The sequence below is a fragment of the Sinocyclocheilus grahami genome, unplaced genomic scaffold, assembly GCF_001515645.1.
Source record: "Sinocyclocheilus grahami isolate Dianchi unplaced genomic scaffold, SAMN03320097.WGS_v1.1 scaffold53.1, whole genome shotgun sequence".
Lineage (NCBI taxonomy): Eukaryota > Metazoa > Chordata > Actinopteri > Cypriniformes > Cyprinidae > Sinocyclocheilus > Sinocyclocheilus grahami.
The window spans coordinates 2,150,140-2,170,713 of NW_015505232.1; the positions used below are offsets into that span (position 1 = coordinate 2,150,140).

The following is a 20,574-nucleotide window of genomic DNA, read 5'->3' on the forward strand; positions in this document are numbered from 1 at the left end:
CTGGAGTCTGAGTCAAGTCTGAAGTGTTTATCGCTGGAGTCTGAGTCAAGTCTGAAGTGTTTATCGCTGGAGTCTGAGTCAAGTCTGAAGTGTTTATCGCTGGAGTCTGAGTCAAGTCTGAAGTGTTTATCGCTGGAGTCTGAGTCAAGTCTGAAGTGTTTATCGCTGGAGTCTGAGTCAAGTCTGAAGTGTTTATCGCTGGAGTCTGAGTCAAGTCTGAAGTGTTTATCGCTGGAGTCTGAGTCAAGTCTGAAGTGTTTATCGCTGGAGTCTGAGTCAAGTCTGAAGTGTTTATCGCTGGAGTCTGAGTCAAGTCTGAAGTGTTTATCGCTGGAGTCTGAGTCAAGGTTTATCGCTTTATCGCTGGAGTCTGAGTCAAGTCTCAAGTCTTTATCGCTGGAGTCTGAGTCAAGTCTGAAGTCTTTATTCCGAGTCAAGACAAAATACATATTCTATAATCTGCTTTGTAAAAAAAAAAAGATTAAGAAGTTAAGATATTATTTATAGGCTATGTTTTAATCCATTACCATGTTCAAAACGAATTGAAATTCTATAATAAGAGTCCGATCTATCATGACACACAAGGAAATATGTGACACAGATATTACAAAACCATACAAATAAAGCATTTCTTTATCATATAAGTCAGGGGTATTCAATTAAAGTTCCAAGTTTTTACATGGATTACATTTTTACATTTAGATACATGTGAGGCCATGTGACAGGAAAAACAATGTTTCTGTTCAGAGTTTTCCTCCTGAAATCTATACTATTTTAATATTTTAGCCTACTTAAAAGCATTATCTAAAAACAATGTAGCCACAATAATCAAAACGTTCTCATCTGGAGCAGAAAAGAAAGATAACTAGCAATTTCAAAGTTTAAGTCCTAGCCATCTAACAACAATTTTCCCAATTATAATTAGCCTACATTTTTCTTTTGAAATGTTGTGAAAAATGTTCACGAGTCCTTTTACTCGAGTCGAGTCGAGCCTGGAGTCATTTCAGGTCGAGTCTGAGTTAAGTCTGAAGTCTATAAAAATGTGACTCGAGTCCGAGTCACTAACTCGAGTGCCCATCTCTGGAAACAGATAATGCCAGCAAACAAATCTCGTGTGTGTGTGTGTGTGTGTGTGTGTGTGCGTGTGTGTGTGTGTCAGTGTTGGGGAAAGTTACTTTTAAAAGTAATGCATTACAATATTGCATTACTCCCTAAAAAAGTAACTAATTACATTACTTAGTTACTTTTTATGGAAAGTAATGCGTTATATTACTTTTGCGTTACTTTTTAAATATAAGCAGGACTTGATTGTTTTTAATATAAGAAGTTCTATTTATAGCAAATATAAAAGCCCTTTCACACCAAAAAGTGTAATGAATAAACCTCAGGCTGAAGCAAAAGTAAATTCACGTCTGTACAGTAGAACACAGGAGAAGAAACACTCTTCAGCAATACAAAAAACAAAGCACAATTGTTAGTTTATCTAAAGTCATTTTTGCTTATTAGTATGGTTGAACTGGATCATCAAAGGTCAGCAGCAAAGACATTGGTTAATAAAATGGGATTAGATACATCTGTGTTATTTAACATTTAATTATTGCAAGTTTGCGTCATATTCTGAGTTTGCATTTAACTGTTTTAATTCATTTTGATGAATACTAAATCTGTTTTTTGTGAGTGGGATGAATTAATGCACATTCATATTTAGTCTAGAACTACAGTAACATCATGTTCACACAGCGCACACAATCCCTCTGTGCTTCCGATTTCTCCCAACATGGGGACAGGAGACTTGTCAGTCAATAAATGGGAAAACAAAGTAACTGGCATTACTTTTTTGAAAAAGTAACTCAGATATTTTCTTGTAAATTAAAAAAGTAATGCGTTACTTTACTAGTTACTTGAAAAAAGTAATCCGATTACGTAACTTGCATTACTTGTAATGAGTTACCCCCAACACTGTGTGTGTCTTGAAAAAATTCTCTGAATTGAACTGTCAATAATCTTGGAAATGCAGTGTGTTTGGTCAGACTGTGTTATCTCAAAACTAAGAATCAGCTTAGTGTTTACAGCAGATTATCTGGACCTGCACAGACGTGCTGTCCAGGTTTTTGTCGTATCACAGATGAGCCAACATGGGCAGCAATGTCTTAGGCAAATGAAAGCCTTTGTTTATCGCCTGTGCAATGGAAGACAATATCTCTGTCAACCCACTAAATTGTCTGACAGCAATGGTTTAAATTCCAGAAACAAGCACGGTTTGTAAATCTCAGTAGATTCAGTAAGCGGCCCAGAGCACTCTGGGATAACGGGAATGAGTGTTACACAGCAACTATGACAGAAAGCTCTCTCTTTCCTGAGCTAATGGTGGCCCACAGCATAAATAAATCTCTACCACTTAAGGCGATGCAATTTTCGCCAAGAATTTGTAGTTTTTCCCTCATGCGTGTCAATTTGCAAGAAAGACTCTGAATTTTTTTTTAAGTTATCATCGGAGAGCCAAAGCGAGCCAGTGAAGCAAACATGCTCTCCGTGTATGTGTGTAAAATTGTGAGCGATGAACTTCTCCTGAGGCTACAGTCCATCAATTTCAAGCTAGTGTGCTGTACAGTCATCATATGAATTAAAAACACACCAAAATCAAAGAATACATAGCAAATGACACGTTCAACACGTTCCCTTGTCAGTTTTCTGTACGATTTACTCGCCTTGAGCAATTAAGACAATTTCAGTAGCCTTAGTAACATGGACATCCTGACAAACAATCTGCCACTCTAATATTTTTCCTATTAAACAGTCAGTCGTTTTCAGCAGTAAACCAAACGTCATGAAATGTTGTGAAACTTTGTCAAGCTTTGCTTGAACTGCCAGAGGGATGCAAATGAATGATGGCTAATCTGTCTGACAAACAGAACTGCACTGTAGCATGACCGTCTATATGCTGTGAATTCAGTGTAAACAAAACCAAAACTGAGATGCAACAACACAGGAAACAAGCAACATTCTGGAATTAAGTGTAAATAGGGTCAGGGCAATGCGTTGGCTGATCCAAGAGCTATGAAACGTATCAGAAATACAAAACAACTTCAACAAAATACATCACAACAAAGTTCTACCACAGGAAGCTGACAATTCGGTGCCTGCCGCAAACCACACGTCCTGCATCCTTCGGAACACTTTGTTCACATCGAAATTTAGAGGCGTGGGAAGGTGCACGGAGAACAAGTGCACGATAATGGAAGATAAGAATTTTGAAGAAGGGTTAACTTGCCGACAAGCATAAATTATTGAAGATGATTTGAGAGAGGAAGTTCCTTTCTGGGTAAGCTGTCTGAAATTGCTTTATTACCTCATAAAGGCATCAAATGTTCCATGTCGGTCTGTTTCATTTCAACACAGAAGCATGTCATTTGGAATAAGTATGCAGCTGCAGCTTTGTTTTGTGCAGAGTAGTGTGTAAACAATTAAATGACATTAGCGAAAAGCAATGCATTATGGGTCAGAAGGTGGTATGTGATCATCTCAAATGACATGAATTCTGGGTAAGCCGGCTGAAACTGCTTTGTTTCTTCATAAAGGCATCAAACTTTCCATTTCTGTTTCATTTCGTTATGTACACATGTATTTTTAAATATGTTCGTAGCAGCCACAGCTTTGTTTTTGTGAAGTTATATTGCATAAAATGCAGATTAGTGTATAAACAATAAAATGGGAACAGCAATAATGAAAACAGACGTAAATTTCAATCAAATACAACAATAAAATCATTAAAAAGTTAAACATATGGCACAAATAATGCATTATGGGTCAGGAGGATAATCTGCTATGACAAGAAGTCTGGGTAAGCTGGCTGAAATTAAATTAAACAATTAAATTATATCAGCAATAATGGAAATAGCTGAAATCATCAAGAAAATAATAGAATAAAATGGTTAAAATATGGCACAAATAATGCATTATGGGCCAGGAGGAGGAATTTGATCATCTCAAATGACTGTAAGCTGGCTGAAATTGCTTTATTACTTCACAAAGGCATGAAACTTTCCGCATCGGTCTGTTTCATTTCAATATGCAAAAACATATTTTGCAATGAGTTGCCAGCAACAGCTTTGTTTTTGTGAAGTTATATAGGTTCACAATTAGCAACATCAGCAATAATGCAAACAGCTCAAAATATCAATAAAATAGTACAATAAAACCATGCCACAAATTAAGTATTATGAGTCATAAGGAGCTATGTGATCTTGGAAGTTATTAAAAAGTCTCTCATATCTATATGCGAAAACACAGTTCTCCTAACTCCTCCTCCTCGTGCACGAAAACAAATAAAAGTCTTGCCCAGCTAGTTAACTTACAGTCTGTGGGTATGCATGCAATTATATCTCGTCTGTAAAGCCTATAAACTTTTGAAATGAGTGAGCCGCTGATATCTCCTTCTCACTGGTGGAAAAGTTCCGTTATTGTTCTTCAATGTGAAGTCACCTGGAACCTGCTTCTTGGAGGACATTAACCCAGCACTTTGGGATTTACCAATCCTGTGTCCATTTCTCTTTTTTCCCTGAAAGATTCCTCTCAGAATGAGCACCAACAGCTCCAGCCTGGTTTATGATGCACAGCCCCTGCTCATTCTTCCTCTGGCGCTGGTCATTTTCCTCACCGTGATTGGGAGCCTGCTGGTCATCCTGGCTATCGTTCGCACTCCTCTGCTCCACACCACCACCAACGTCTTCATCATCTCCCTGGCCTTTGCGGATCTCATCATGGGTTGTGTGGTCCAGCCTTTGGGCGCCAGCATAGTGGTCAGTGGGAAATGGCTTTTAAGCGATATGTTTTGTGACTTGTGGACGTCCCTGGATGTGCTTTGCGTCACGGCCAGCATAGAGACGTTGTGTGTCATCGCCGTTGAGCGCTATGTTGCAGTCACAAGACCTTTTGAGCATAAGGTCCTCCTTGGGAAGCGCAGAGCTGGCTACATCGTCTGCACGGTGTGGATGGTGGCGTCCCTAGTTTCCTTTGTGCCAATCATGAACCATTATTCTCGTGCAAATTACAAGGAGGCAGAAATATGTTACAATAAATCAGAATGCTGTGATTTCCATACGAACAAGACTTACACCGTCTTCTCCTCTGTGGTGTCGTTCTACGTGCCCCTTGTTATTATGGTGTTTGTGTACGGGAAGGTGTTCGTCATTGCGACCAGACAGTTGAAACTCATCGATAAGAATAGACTCCGCTTTCTGAGCACATGCACAGAAGACTCTTGTGAAAGTCCAGGTGAAACGATGCATAATTTGAGCCGGAGGTCAACAAGGCATGTCGTGAAAGAACACAAGGCCCTCAAGACACTGGGGATTATTATGGGCACCTTCATTCTCTGTTGGCTGCCTTTCTTTTTCTTCAATATCATCAAGGTTTTTGATCCTCTAGTGCCATCACAGGATGTGTTCCTCCTGTTGAACTGGCTCGGCTACACCAATTCGGGCCTGAACCCAATCATCTACTGCCACAGTCCTGAGTATCGCACTGCCTTCCTCAATCTTCTAGGGTACAAAAAACTCAAGCGGTTAAATTGCAACACAGTGCACAAACATCTATGGACCCTCAGCTCATGCATCCAAAGCAACGGTTCTGTAAAAATGGATCGCTTAGGTCATGAAGATCCATCTGCAAAGGGTGGGAGCATTTGCTCTGACACGTGTACAGTTTTCAAAGAAGAAGAGATGGAAACTCAGCCTCACAATGACTCAATGTAGCAGAGATGTTAAAGGTAAGTGCATCTTTAATTTGAATGATCCCTCAAACCATGCAAGTTGCTGAGGTCTGTTATTTATCTAAGTGATTGGATTTTGACCTTAAGGATGGACATTGAAACCACTTAGAATCTCTAGCAGCTGCACAGCAACTCAGAACACCTTAGAAACCACATAGCTAAACGCTTTGGCAACCATTCATAACACATAGCATAATGGCATTGAGTTGTGAAGCAGCTATATATATTTAAGACTCCCTTATACTGTCAGAGGAAACAGCAGGATATTAAACCTTTAATAAAATTGACAAATCAAGTTGGAATTTACATTTTCACTGTACTAAAGCCAACAGCAATGGTTAATCAAATGATCTGTAAAATGTTATTTTTACACTAATTTCGCATTGGTTCAAGGCTCAAATTTTCCCTTGGGGTCCACGGACCACGATTACATTTTTCCAGATAATTCTTGACACTTGTTTTTTAGAGATGCTTTACAGCAGAATTGATCTTTGTTTTCATCTTTGAATCATTATTTTCCTGTTTATCCCTGTAAAGCTGCTTTGAAACAATCTGAATTGTATAAACGCTCAAAAAAATAAAGATTACTTAACAGATGCTTTTATCCAACGCAAGGAACATTGAAAGCAATTTACCATAAGAGCCAGCCATACACAATACCATGTTTCAAGCTAGAGCAAAAATGAAATGCAGAAAAAAAAAGAGAGAAATTGTCTACCAGAGAGGACTTATTATATTAAATGCATTCATTAGTGGTTGTGGTTAAGTGCTTGCATTTCCTTTAGATCACCTAGACCAATCAGTATATGATCTTTAATTTTTAAAAGTACTTAGATGATACTAAAGACAAAAACTCTAACAATCAGGATTATCTTTGAGAAAGCCACATATGAGAAACTCCCACGCCTACCATTTCCATGTGGGAGGAGAATGCGGTTAGTCAGCTTATCATTCTCACGTTCAGTTTGAAGCATTTCGATGTCTCACTGAACGTCCTGTTTGATGAATGGCATTGACCCAACACAGGAACTAATACCTCTGACTCAAACAAATATGATTAGTGTAATTCAAATTAAAATGTAATTAAACATTTAGATTTTAATTAAAAATGTAAAAAAAAAAATCAGCATTTTAATTCAAACTAAAAAATCTATGGTCACATTTAGTCAAATTAGAAATGAGCAAAATATAATAATAATATTAAAGGGATAGTTCACCCAAAAATGAAATTACCCCATGATTTACTCACCCTCGAGCTAGGTGTATACGGCTTTCTTCTTTCAGACCAATACAATTAGAGACATATTTAAAAATGTCCTGCCTCTTCCAAGCTTTATAACGACAGTGAAGGGGGTCTAGTTTTTTAAGTTCAATAAAGTGCATCCATCCATCATAAAAAGTGCTCCACACAGAATTAATAAAGGCCTTCTGAAGTGAATCGATGCATTTGTGTCAGAAAACATTTATAAACCGTAAATCTCTAGCTTCCACTAACTGCTGTATGTGCGTTCATGAAAGAATGGCGTTCCAGAGGATGAGGTAGGCGAACAAGGTGACGAATGCAGAAGCGTAGTGAAGAGAGCAAAACAAAACGCCAGTCACAAAACGAGGATTTGTAAACGCAAATGGTCAGAGGATTTCGATATAAGCCAAGAGAAGACTGGCTTTCCTTTGCTGTGAACAAATCTTGGTTCTCGCGAGACTAGCATATTCTCACCGGAACTTATGCTATGCCTACGTCCTGCGTGATCCGCTGGACACCACTCTCGTGAACGCACGTACGACAGTTAGCGGAAGCTAGAGATTACAGTTTATAAAGTCTGAAATATGGATAGTTTTCTTAGACAAATGCATTGATTTGCCTTTATTAACCCCCTGGAGCAATGAAAAAAGTCCAATCACGTAGAAAAGAAATATCCCACCTCCAACATGCTGCATGATTTTAGATATCATTCATGTCTCTTTAAACCCCTAACCCTGGGAATGGCTTTAGCAAGCACTACTAATTAAAACAAGTGAAAAACTAAGTGAGCAGTACAGTACACACACAGCAGAATCTGGCATAATAGTTCAGGTCTGGATCAGAATTATGGTTCAGTTCGTGGTTGTTTTAATAAAGAACACACATCTTATGCTGCAGGGGATTAGACACAGTAGTGTACGTGAATCTCATGTACTTATGATGATTGAAAAGAACCCTTTGAGACACTGCAGACGCAAACACATCTGAGAAACATTTCAGCATAATCCCTCTGATGTCACTCAAGACGTGCGATGATAGAAAAATACATATTGTGCATCAACAACGCACTGATACATGTACCAGAGCACACAAAAACACAAGCACCAGCTGTCTGTTCTTTTCCAGTTCAAATGTCTAATGATTTCATAATTATTTTCCTCCCACAGGGCCACTGAAGATGGCAAACAGATACTATGCTTTTCAAGAGAATTAACTGTACTCGAGCATCATGCTTTTCAACTGGACCTTGACTGTATTACATTTAAACCATGTGCACAGGCAAAACAGCCAGATCCTTAGGTAAAGAGCAGCAAAGCAGAAAAATTATATCGAGAACAAACCGTGACATAAAAAACAATTACTCAGTGACAGCTTTTTGAACTTTAAACAGAGTGAAATTGGAAACTCAAGTCTTAAACTGTTATCTTTTTACCTCACAAAGCATCAAAAAATAAAATTGTTGTGTGGAGATTTATTTATTTTTTTTCCTTTTTCCAGTTCAATCACTACCCAGAGATTAAATGAAATGCATAATGCGTATGATCAATGTCCAAAATGTGAGTAAAAATGTCTTTTGGTGAATAAATAAATGAGAATGTCTCCATTGGCCGGAAACATTATTTGAAACATAATTATGGAATATAGCACATGCACAACTGTGGTGTTTGTAGTGCTGCCCTTGAGTCGAGTCATCTAGTTAGATCAGATATTTTCTTCATGAATGCAAAGAGCTTCAAAAGGTACAGAATCTTGTTTCCGGCATGGGATAAAAAAGGTGATTGTGATTTTTGTTTTTTCGCACAATTCTGCAAAATATAAACTTTGAATTGCAAGAAATAAAAAGTAATACAATTGCAATTGTGAGTTTACATCTGTAAGGTCAAAAATTATCAAAGACTTCTGCTTTCCTGTCCCAAACCTATCTTCAGTAACAAAAGGGCCATTTGGCATTCCTGAAGGCACAGAGGTGCTGATAGTGATCAAGGCCTGTAGGCCAACATGTGTATACACTGGGGGTCTGCTAATTGTCACACCTTTTGCCCAGTGGGTGAAGTTGTAATCTGCTGATTGGTCAGTTTGAATGTCTCACATTTGGTTTTTAGTCACATGGTCAAGGAAGGGATAAAAGAGGACTGTAATTGTTCCTCTGTCTTTTCTTGGCTGCCTCTCTTCTTGGGTCTCTGCCCTCTCTCCCTCTTTTTCTTCCTCTCTCTATCTCTTTCTCTCAGGTAATATTTTACATGTTGGGTACAATTAACTATGCTTTACCATCCTTCATCTATTTTGTAACCAATTCAAGTGTAACCATAACAAAATATTGTTATTAAACCATTTCAATTATTAATTATGTGCTAACTAGTCTTGATTCAAGGTTCATCTTAAAGTGCTACCTATTGCAATACAATAGTCACACAATAGCAACGCTCTCCCACATATGTAGCTATTCTAACTGCGCTTATTTCCGTCGTTGGTATAAGTGTCAGTGGGTGGTAATAGACTAGAAATGTACAGTTTTATACCATCGTGCTGATAACGTTTCTTTAGTCATTCGGCAATCCTACAGCCTGAACCACCGTAGGAAAACCATCCTTACACATCTTACAATTCTGTCTTTTCTTCTCAGAATATGTGAGTTTATATCTCACAATTCTGACTTTATATCTCGCAATTCTGAGAAAACAAAGTCTGAATTATGAGACGTAATATCAGAATTGCGAGAGAAATATTCAGGATCACAAAATGTCAGAAGTCTCAGAATTCTGTCGTTTTTTTCTTGCAAATCCGAGTTTACGATCTGCATTTCTGAGTTTATATCTTGAAATTAACCTTTTCTCTGAATTCTGAGTTTATATCTCAAAATTCTGTTTTTTTCCACCACAGAATAAAAAATAAAAAAGCTAATTGCAACTTTTTCTTTCACAATTCTGACTTTTTTTGTGATTAAGAGTTTATATCTTACAATTCCATCTTGTCTTCTCAGAATTTCTTGTTTATATCTCGCAATTCTCAGTTTATATCTCACAATTCTGACTTAATATTTCGCAGTTCTGAGAAAAAGTCTGAATTATTAGATGTAATGTCAGAATTGTGAGATATAAAAGTCGCAATTATCTTTATATTGCCTATTTATTAATTATATTATCTTATTAATTAAATTATCTTTAATATTTATCTTATTCCATAGCGGAAACAAGCTTCCATAAAAAAAAAAAAAAATCAAACTGTTTACTAAAGTAAACACCTCCAAACTTGTAATAAACCACCAGAATGACTGCCTAAAAACAGACATGTAATTCCTTTTTTTTTTCTCAAAAAATCCAAATTGCAGTTTCATGACTGGAAGGAAATAATTATGGGAATTTTTCTCAGATTACCCACCATCAGCAGGTGTGGCAAAGCATTAAAGTGCCCCTATTATGCCATTTTTACGGTTCCTAATATTGTTTTGGGAGTCTCCTACAATAGGATTACATGCATGCAAGGTCAAAAAAACGCTTTCGTTTTCTCAAAATATGCATTTAATATCACCTCATTTTCCAGCGAGTGTCAAACGATTCGTTCGAAGCAGTTCAAAGATTCAGTCTCTCTAAACCCCGCCTTTCCGGGAGCCTGCTTTGTTTATATCTCGCAATTCTCAGTTTATATCTCACAATTCTGACTTAATATTTCGCAGTTCTGAGAAAAAGTCTGAATTATTAGATGTAATGTCAGAATTGTGAGATATAAAAGTCGCAATTATCTTTATATTGCCTATTTATTAATTATATTATCTTATTAATTAAATTATCTTTAATATTTATCTTATTCCATAGCGGAAACAAGCTTCCATAAAAAAAAAAAAAAATCAAACTGTTTACTAAAGTAAACACCTCCAAACTTGTAATAAACCACCAGAATGACTGCCTAAAAACAGACATGTAATTCCTTTTTTTTTTCTCAAAAAATCCAAATTGCAGTTTCATGACTGGAAGGAAATAATTATGGGAATTTTTCTCAGATTACCCACCATCAGCAGGTGTGGCAAAGCATTAAAGTGCCCCTATTATGCCATTTTTACGGTTCCTAATATTGTTTTGGGAGTCTCCTACAATAGGATTACATGCATGCAAGGTCAAAAAAACGCTTTCGTTTTCTCAAAATATGCATTTAATATCACCTCATTTTCCAGCGAGTGTCAAACGATTCGTTCGAAGCAGTTCAAAGATTCAGTCTCTCTAAACCCCGCCTTTCCGGGAGCCTGCTCTGCTCTGATTGGTCAGATGGCTTAGTCTGTTGTGATTGGTCTACAGCGTACAGGGCGTGTCGGAAATGATACGCCTATTTCAATAGTTATGTATTTTGAACGCTCTATAGAAAATATGAACATCTATTATTTATCATACTTACAGGTTGTGATTCAGTGGAGCAGCTGGTCCAAATAAACAGGATACTGATCCAACTTTTAACAGCAAGCCTTTTGTGAATCCCGCCTTGAACTCCCCGAGATTAGAGAAGCAGTCGTCGGTAGAATGACGTGTTTGTGGGTGGGGTCAAGTTGTTCATGGCCGGCCAACGTAAAACATAGGCCCGCGTTATGCAAATGTGTTACCCTGTGACGTGTAGCCGTCACGGAAGTAGGATTCGAATTACTAACGACTCGTTTCAGCTGTTCAGAGTCGATTCTTTATTTTGGGAGAGCTTTACAACTTTGCAGATAATTTACATTCACATACAGCTTACACACTGCATGAAAGGCAATATTGGAAATGGCATAATAGGGGCACTTTAATTTTAGACCCTACACAACTCTGGAGTGGGTCAGCTTGATATTTCTCTGGCTGTCTTGCATCACACATCTGAGCATCTGTTAGATTTCAACACATTTTAACATCAAGCATACAGCCCAGTCTAACACCGAGCCAAAGCTTATGGCTTTTAAATATTCAACTCTGGCCAAACAAATCTTGACATTGAACGGTTGCAAGTCTGAGAGTTTGGTTTGGGATGTTGGCGTTTTGATCAAATGTTAATGCATCGTGGCATCAGTTCGCTTGGCAGTGAGGACAAGCTCCCATTCATCTTCTGAACTGTGAGTCGCCTTTACTCACTTCTTTGATCCTGACCGTCTGTAACTTTTATCCTAGTGGAAAATCCTTGTCCAGAAAATTGAAACAGATTGCATGCACTTCATAAGATATTTACAAAAATTCAGGTACAGCATGTTCAAAGTAGTGTCTTTTTCATGCATCTTCATACTTAATGAATTGTAATCAATGCCTTAACAGTGGAACTGAGTCATTTTAATTGGTCTGTTCTTTCTGCTTGTCATCGTCATGTCCTGTGTATTATTTTGATGAAGCTCAACTTCACAACTATTCAAATAGTGGAAGCACTGTAATTAACTGCACACTCACAAAAGGTCAGAACATTGTGTGAAATGGCAGCATCAGTCTTTTGAAGATGTTGTTCTGACACATCGGTCTGAAATTAGTATTCCGAGGTTTTATTTCAAAATGAGATGCAAAAACCCGAATGCAAACTTGATTCTAACACTGTCAATCAATATGAGGACCTGATCTAAAAAATAAATATTTTTTCCCTGCAAATTAACTTTTACCTTCCGCAGAAGGTTCATGCAAATGAGACTATTATGCTACTGTTGTTTACTATGAACAAAGCACCTGCTGACGGAACACAGGATTTGATATTTAAGTCAAGTCTGAAATGGCATACTACCATTTTACTCATACTATTTATTATTTCATACATTTATGAAATGTTACAATGCATGTATAATGTTACAAAATATTTCTATTTCAAATAAATGCTGTTCTTTTGAACTTTCTATTCATGAAAGAATCCTGAAAAAATGTATCATGGTTTCTACAAAAATATTAACTGTTTTCAACCCTGATAATATTAAGATTTTTTTTTTTGCAGAAAATCAGTATATTAGAATGATTTCTGAAGGATCATGTTTCCATTACATAATAGTAAACCGTTTTTTAAATTATTTTAAATTGCAATAATATTACTATAACTGACAATATTACTATTTTTACTGTATGCAGCTTCTGGGGAGCATGATAGGCTTTTCAAAAACATAAAAAATGTGATATGTGCTATGCACTGTAAAAAATGATTGTGATTTTAACAGTAAAAGACTGTAAAAATGCTACAGTAAAAACCTGTTAACTGGTTAACAGTAAGTTTCCATACTATATTCAGTGAATAAATGTAATTACATTTAATGTAATTTTACAGTAAAATACTGTTAAAAATAAGTTTTTTGGAAGTGAAAAATAAAAAGTTATTGTATAATTTACAGTGACAAACCGTAAATTGACACTCCCAGAATTCCCTGCATGACACTTCATATTTGTTTCTTAGTTTTTTCTTATCAGTTGTGTACATTAGTGTTTAATTTTACATCTAATGTTGTTAAATTAATGTTTATTGCATTATTTCAGTATCATGTATGTCACCATGATGGTGTTTAATGTTTGTGTGAATGATACTGTGCCCCTTCTATATATAAGTACTGCCCTCCTCAGCTCGTAGAAAAGCTGTTTGTGATGAGCTTTGGTTCATCATGTGACTTTCTCATCACCACCAGTTTTTGGTGGTTATCAGTGCATTACAATGGTTCAAAACAGATATTAGTACTTCAATATGTTTGTTTATTAACATTACATCAGTTAATGAAATACTGCATTTTATTGTGAATTTAAGTTAAGTCTGTAAAACCTAAAATGTTGCTACCATATTTTTTACGGTGAAGTTCTGGCAACCACAGCTGCCGGTATTTTACCGTAAATGTCACAGATTTTGTTTTACAGTGTGTTTGAAGTGGAAAACTACCTTACAATTTATACTATGTGCATTATGCAAATGTTTGCAAAATATGCAGTACTGTGCAAAAATACACAATACAATTGTGCTTGCTATGACTTTCCATTTCATGTGTGATGAATGAACTAAGTAAAATCATCTATGACTTTCAATATCTTTTATTTGATTGATTTGAATTATCCTTAACTGATTGCTTTACAGAAATTCTGCTTAAAATGCAAATCAAGAAAAAAAAATAATAATCTAAAGATCAAATAAAATGAATTAGAATAACTAAACGATATAGTAAATTATACGATGAGAACCATTTCTCTTTTTTTTTTTAAATTATTGGCAGTATACAGTGTACATGCAATCTGCTCAGTATGCAGAAAGCAGTATGCTGGCATTCCGTTCTCAACACTGCAGCCATTTGGATCTTTCCTCATCTGAAAATTAATGAGAAAAAACATTGATATCACTGAGTAATGTTTCCACGAGAAACTTCCTTGACTTTTTCCAGTTTGTCTTGAATTAATTTGTGTCATGCTCGTACATAATGTCCACATCCTCGAAATTTCAAAGCAAAAGAGTTTATTACGAATGCACTCTACAAAGAAAGCAAAAATTATAGTTTTAGCATTAATCATGAGCTAGCATATGCTACTCCTCCAGCATCATACGACATTCCCTGACATGACTGCTATTAAAATAGGCCAAGTGTTGAATCACAAGAAAATACAAACAGCATAATAGATAGCGACAGCTTTCAAATCTAGCAGAGTCCGTAACACCATCTTTCTGGATTAGCATTGAGCATCGACTGAATAGCACCCAAAACAGTGAATGAGGTCAAATATTCAGAAAACATACATTTGGTAACCTGCTTACCGGCGTTAGGGACTAGCTAACTAGAAGTTGTTATGCTACAGATGTACTAACATAGGTTAGAAATGTCAATGTTAGACTATGATGATTGGCTGGTTTTAGCTGGTTTAAGATGGTCGCACTGGTCTCCCAGCCTGACCAGCAGTTGTTCAGCTTTTAGGATAGATAAGCGAAGATAAAAATGGCCAATAAGGTTTAATGTCAAATGGCATTTAATGCAGCCCATAAATTATTATAGCCTATTTATTTATAAATGCATTCATTCATTCTCATTTGTTGTTATTTATTGTCTTCTATCATGTTTTATCATATTAAATGTAGAGTTTACAAATAATACATACATTTTCATAGTAAGGAGGCTACACAAAACCTCAAAAAACATTTAGAAAAAAGATGTCACTGAAATAACTTGCTGTACGATTGATTTAGTATTCGATTTGACTGATTTTGTGAGTTTTTTCAGTGGAGGATCTATTAGACTGATTAACTGTTTTTTTAAAATTATTCATTAAAAGACAAACTCATGTAAGCCATTTGTCGTGAATAAGACTGTATTGTTTGTATTGTATGTTTAATTTGCTAGCGAATTGGAGAAAAGAGGCTTTTTGAAACTTTAAAGCCACACACTAAAGACATGGTAAAGCAACGCGAATGGGGCAAGAAGAAGAACATCAAAAAATATGTTCAGGGACTACTCAAATTTTAACTTAAATTCTAAAACTCACTTGAGGTTTAACCATACACTGTATTTAAATCTGTTTGAGATTAACTGCATTTATCGCCCAATCACTGAAATTTCGCAACATTTCAAAGCATCAGGTGATTTGGTCAGATTTATGTGAGCTCCAAAACTTGGATTCTTAAAAAAAAAAAAATAATAATTAACTAAAAAAAATGAAGGTTTTTAAAACTGCATTTCAAACACAGCAACACACTATAGTTCTGTCAGGACCACTATCGTCAAAATGATAGATACTTAGCATAAAGTCTGATTTAAGTGTAACACTTTATTCAAGATAAAGGAGTCTGATTAGCAAGGAATATCAGAAAGCCAAGTCCTGACTGTGGCGAAAGGTGGAGCTGGGGATGGAGGAGGGTAATTTGCTCCGGAGCAAGCTGAAAAGCTGCTGAATAATACTGAATAGAGCTTATATAGGAATTCCGCGATAGGTGTCATATTCCTATAGGTAGATGTGATCAGCTGAGAATCAGCTGATACAAGCTTGACTCACGTGACCTGCCAGAACTAACGCTAACGCTTAATTTATTTGCACACAGCTAGTGAAGACAGCTACACAATATGTGTCTAATCACATTCAATTCAGACCGCAAACCCACAGCTCAAGTAAAATATGACTTCTTTTACCATGGCGCTATAGATCATACTTGTTACTGTAACTGGAGCTTCAAATAACATTATAATGTATTATAAGTTTTATAAAAAGGTAAGAAAGAGATGGTTCTTTAAACAACCTTTGACTGAATGATTCTTTGTGGAACCAAAAATGGTTCGTATATGGCATCGCTGTGAAGAACCTTTTAAGCACCTTTACTTTAAAGGGGTCATATGATGTTGCTAAAAATAACATTATTTTGTGTATTTGGTGTAATGAAATGTGTTTATGCTGTTTAAAGTAAAAAAAACACATTATTTTCCACATACTGTACATTATTGTTTCTCCTCTATGTCCCGCCTTTCTGAAACGCATCGATTTTTACAAAGCTCATTGGTCTGAAAAGCGAGGTGTGCTCTGATTGGCCAGCTATCCAGTGCGTTATGATTGGCCGAATACCTCAAGCGTGTGACGGAAATGTTACGCCCCTTACCATACTATGATGCCCTGTCCGGCCGACAACGATTAAAAAACATGAAAACCCATTACAAACGAAGCATTTGTTGCATCAAGTGGGGACATAATTACGGATTATAATTACTTATACTGTCTTTTTACGCGTTGCGTTGCATCGCGCCGTGTAAACATAAAACCATGTCTGCATTTGTGATGGGAGAAATGACGAACAAGCGCTACTCTACACTGCTCAAAACTCGCGTTTGAATCATCAGAGGCAAATCCTTTAGATTCGACGAAGGAGCGGCCGGTGGGCTTGCGGCAATCACATGTGATGACACCGGGCTGGACTACGCTTCGTCCACGGTCAAATACGATCTGGCGATCCACAGCACTAAGTTGAAGTATTCCCTCAGCGATTCCCTCAGCATGACAAAGCGGATATCATCCTCTTTTGGAAGGCCAAACAAAGTAGTTTCACTTTCACTATGAAACACACAGCGTCTTCACGACATGGCGGCAGCAACAATACTACAGCGAGAATAAAACTTACGCCTTCTTTCTTTGCGTGAACATTTGGGCGGCATTATGCAAATCTTCCCACATCGTGACGTAGACATGTGGGGGCGTGTTAGAACGAGCTGTTTTAGGTAGGCGTGGTTGACTCTTAACTTTTATAAAGAATATCTTACTTTACAGATCTTCTTTATGCACCAAGAGCTTGTAACACTTCAAAGAGAAAGGAAAAATTGAAATGGCATCATATGACCTCTTTAAAGAGTGAAAGAGAGAAGTGTTTTTATAAAATTAGGCTATTTGACATGAGATGTATGCGGCTCACAAATGCGACCTCTGGAGGAGGTTGAAATTATATTATTTTATTATTGTGAGAACTGTTAATTATTGTGAGAATTGTTCAACACCTCTAAAACCATCACACATGAAAGTGATATACTCTGTAGGCTCTTTTGCGTCATCACAGTGTGATCGGTTTATGTTATAGACAGGTAAGAAATCATCGATCGAGGCATAGGAAGTGATTATCAGACACTCTTTAAAGAGTGAAAGAGAGAAGTGTTTTTATAAAATTAGGCTATTTGACATGAGATGTATGCGGCTGACAAATGCGACCTCTGGAGGAGGTTGAAATTATATTATTTTATTATTGTGAGAACTGTTAATTATTGTGAGAATTGTTCAACACCTCTAAAACCATCACACATGAAAGTGATGTACTCTGTAGGCTCTTTTGCGTCATCACAGTGTGATCGGTTTATGTTATAGACAGGTAAGAAATCATCGATCGAGGCATAGGAAGTGATTATCAGACGACTGATCAGAGCATCCTTTAAATGGGTCATGAACTGAGAAACCAAAATTATCTTGATCTTTTGACATATAAGCGTTCACTGTACTATAAAAACATCCTGTAAATTTTAGAACTCAAAACTTTCTCGTTAGTCTAAAAACAGCTCATATTAAAGCTAGTCTGTCAAAACAGTCTTTCAGCTTGTGGAATGTACAACTCTATGACGTAATAGTGTGGCTAAACAACACTGCCTGTGCAATAGAAGATCAACACCTGCTTCTACAGCACTGCCTGTTTAGCCCCGCCCACCGATTCACGCATGTAGTGTTTACGAGAAAGGCGAATGCACAGGTCTATGCAGAAACTTTACTTTTAGTCATTTAGCAGACTCTTTTATCCAAAGCCACTTACAAATAAGAAAAAGTAATTAAAACTAAAAGCTAAAACTCTATCAATACTATATATATTCACACATTTAAGAAAATGAAATAAATGAAATAAAAATGACAAATGCATACAACAACATTTCAAAACTAAAACATTTAAAGGAAAAAAATTAAAAAATTAAGCTAAAAACAATTCAAAAATATTAAAAGAACAAAAAGGTATGAGTATAATAATGATTCTAACATAACACTAAGCCAAACACCAAAAAACAACTACATATGTGGATGTACAGCCACACACATATACCAAAACGAAACCAAACGATAAAGATGCTCCGAAGACAACAAGACGCCCCCCAACGTTAGGAAAGAGTGGATGAACTTTATTTTTAATAAAGATCCAGACCGTGCAAGAACTCGGTCCTATGTTCACTTCATACACTAAGCCAAACACCAAAAAACAACTACATATGTGGATGTACAGCCACACACATATACCAAAACGAAACCAAATGATAAAGATGCTCCGAAGACAACAAGACGCCCCCCAACGTTAGGAAAGAGTGGATGAACTTTATTTTTAATAAAGATCCAGACCGTGCAAGAACTCGGTCCTATGTTCACTTCATTTTACAAACAAGGCACAATTTGATGCAGGATTTTCAGAAAGATTGAAACTAAAAGATGATGCTGTGCCGACTATATTGGATCCGATAGTAATATCGCAACACACAAGTGTGAGTAACTGTTTTTATTACGTGGTCACTATTGCTTTGTCTGTTAAACAGATTGTTTGATACGTGGATCTCAGAGAACAGTACAAAATAAAGACAGAGGCAGTTCATGACCTCTTTAAACAAAAATCATTATTCTTTTAGTTTTCTTTGTTGACATTACACTCTCAAAAAAAGGTACAAAAGCTGACCCTGGGGTGGCACCTTTTCCACCCCAATGACAGCTTTTGTACCTTTTTCTCTGAGAGTGTAGTGCCACAAAAATGACACACTTCAGTCTACATACCAATTATTTCAATTCTTTTTACTCCCCTTCAAACAACAGCTTTCCCAAAAGTTACATTATGATTACAACATATGAAAGTTCAAATATGAAACCAGCCTGGTTATTCCATACATTCAACATGTGAAATTTCAAATATTAGAGCATGTTTCTTTTGGAGTCAGCTTCCTAGAAGTTTTTTCACAACCGCATTTAAGTGTGAACTGACATGATGTTTTAAAAATAAAAATGAAAGAGACTGCCTCTCTTCCTCTCTCGTTACTTTAGCTACATAGAATAATGTTTGCTGTAGAGTGGGAAAAAAGCTTCCAGAAAATTACTCTTCTTTTCGCTTTCTCTAAAATGTTTAGAGAGAGAGAGAGAGCGAGCCCAGGCCTAAAAGCCTGTATACAGCACATGTCTGATTGCCCATGAGAACGAGCCTTGTCGTTCCAGCACAATGTTCCCTTATCAGAGTAGAGTACTGCTCTCTTCATCAGTGATCATACTGCTCATGTAACAGCATGTGGAGCTGCTTTGCACCCGCACAATATAGTGTACTTACAGTCAGCCTATGAAAATCCTGAATGTAGTCAACAGCTTTAGAACTAAATCTTAGTCTGTCTGTCTTTCTTTCTCACATTGAGAGAAATCCCTATATTAATTGGCTATGCAGTAGGGCTGCACAATTAATCAAATTTCTAATCGCGATTACAATTATGGAAGCCACAATTATGTAATCGTTCAAAGTGGCAATTAATCGTTCAAAGTCCACTTACGTTATTCTACACGCTTAAGATATGTTTTTTTCTTTCTACATGTTATCTTAAGGGTTTTTCCATTGTTTTAGTTTTAATGTAACATTATAATACCATTCATATTTTAACTTTTTTTATAATTTAAATAAGAAGCCAATCCGATGTATAGTTGACATTTGAGGCTTAATACTATAGAAAAGCATTTTTCAGTTAGTGTTTTCAGCTTGTTTATTTTCATATAAACAAAACAGCATGCAGTTGCATTAAACAATGGTATAAACATCATTCAATGTCAATTGTGATAATCATAATTAATAATCGCAATTACAATTTCAAGGAAATAATCGACAATTATGATTTTTGCATAATCATGCAGCCCTCCTATACAGTCCAGGTGAGAGATTTTTCCTATATGTCAAGTTAAATAAAATGATGGTTCATTAATGCCCCCTTCAGGATGTAATAATTCGTCGCCTCAGCGAGAAGGGTGTTCCTGCACAACCGGAGGCTGCAGTTTCAGGACCGCAGTTCTAGGACCCTCAGGAACATTTTTTTATTATTATTATGATTTTTGATTTATAAATGCATCAGATGTTAATTACAAAGTGTGTAATACCTGCTTTG

At 36.5% G+C, this 20,574-nt stretch overlaps 1 protein-coding gene across 1 annotated transcript; it reads left to right on the plus strand.

The window, feature by feature from the left end:
- The first annotated feature begins 3,211 nt into the window (after positions 1-3,211).
- Positions 3,212-8,637, plus strand: LOC107583447 (beta-2 adrenergic receptor-like). Its single transcript, XM_016269642.1, has 3 exons — positions 3,212-3,322; positions 4,566-5,767; positions 8,180-8,637. The coding sequence occupies exon 2, from the start codon at positions 4,578-4,580 to the stop codon at positions 5,751-5,753; it is 1,176 nt and encodes a 391-aa protein (XP_016125128.1). The 5' UTR covers positions 3,212-3,322; positions 4,566-4,577; the 3' UTR covers positions 5,754-5,767; positions 8,180-8,637.
- The last annotated feature ends 11,937 nt before the right edge of the window (positions 8,638-20,574 follow it).

Coding starts and splice junctions, on each gene's coding strand:
- LOC107583447 (XM_016269642.1), top strand. CDS start 4,578: ATGAGCACCAACAGCTCCAGCCTGGTTTATGATGCACAGCCCCTGCTC.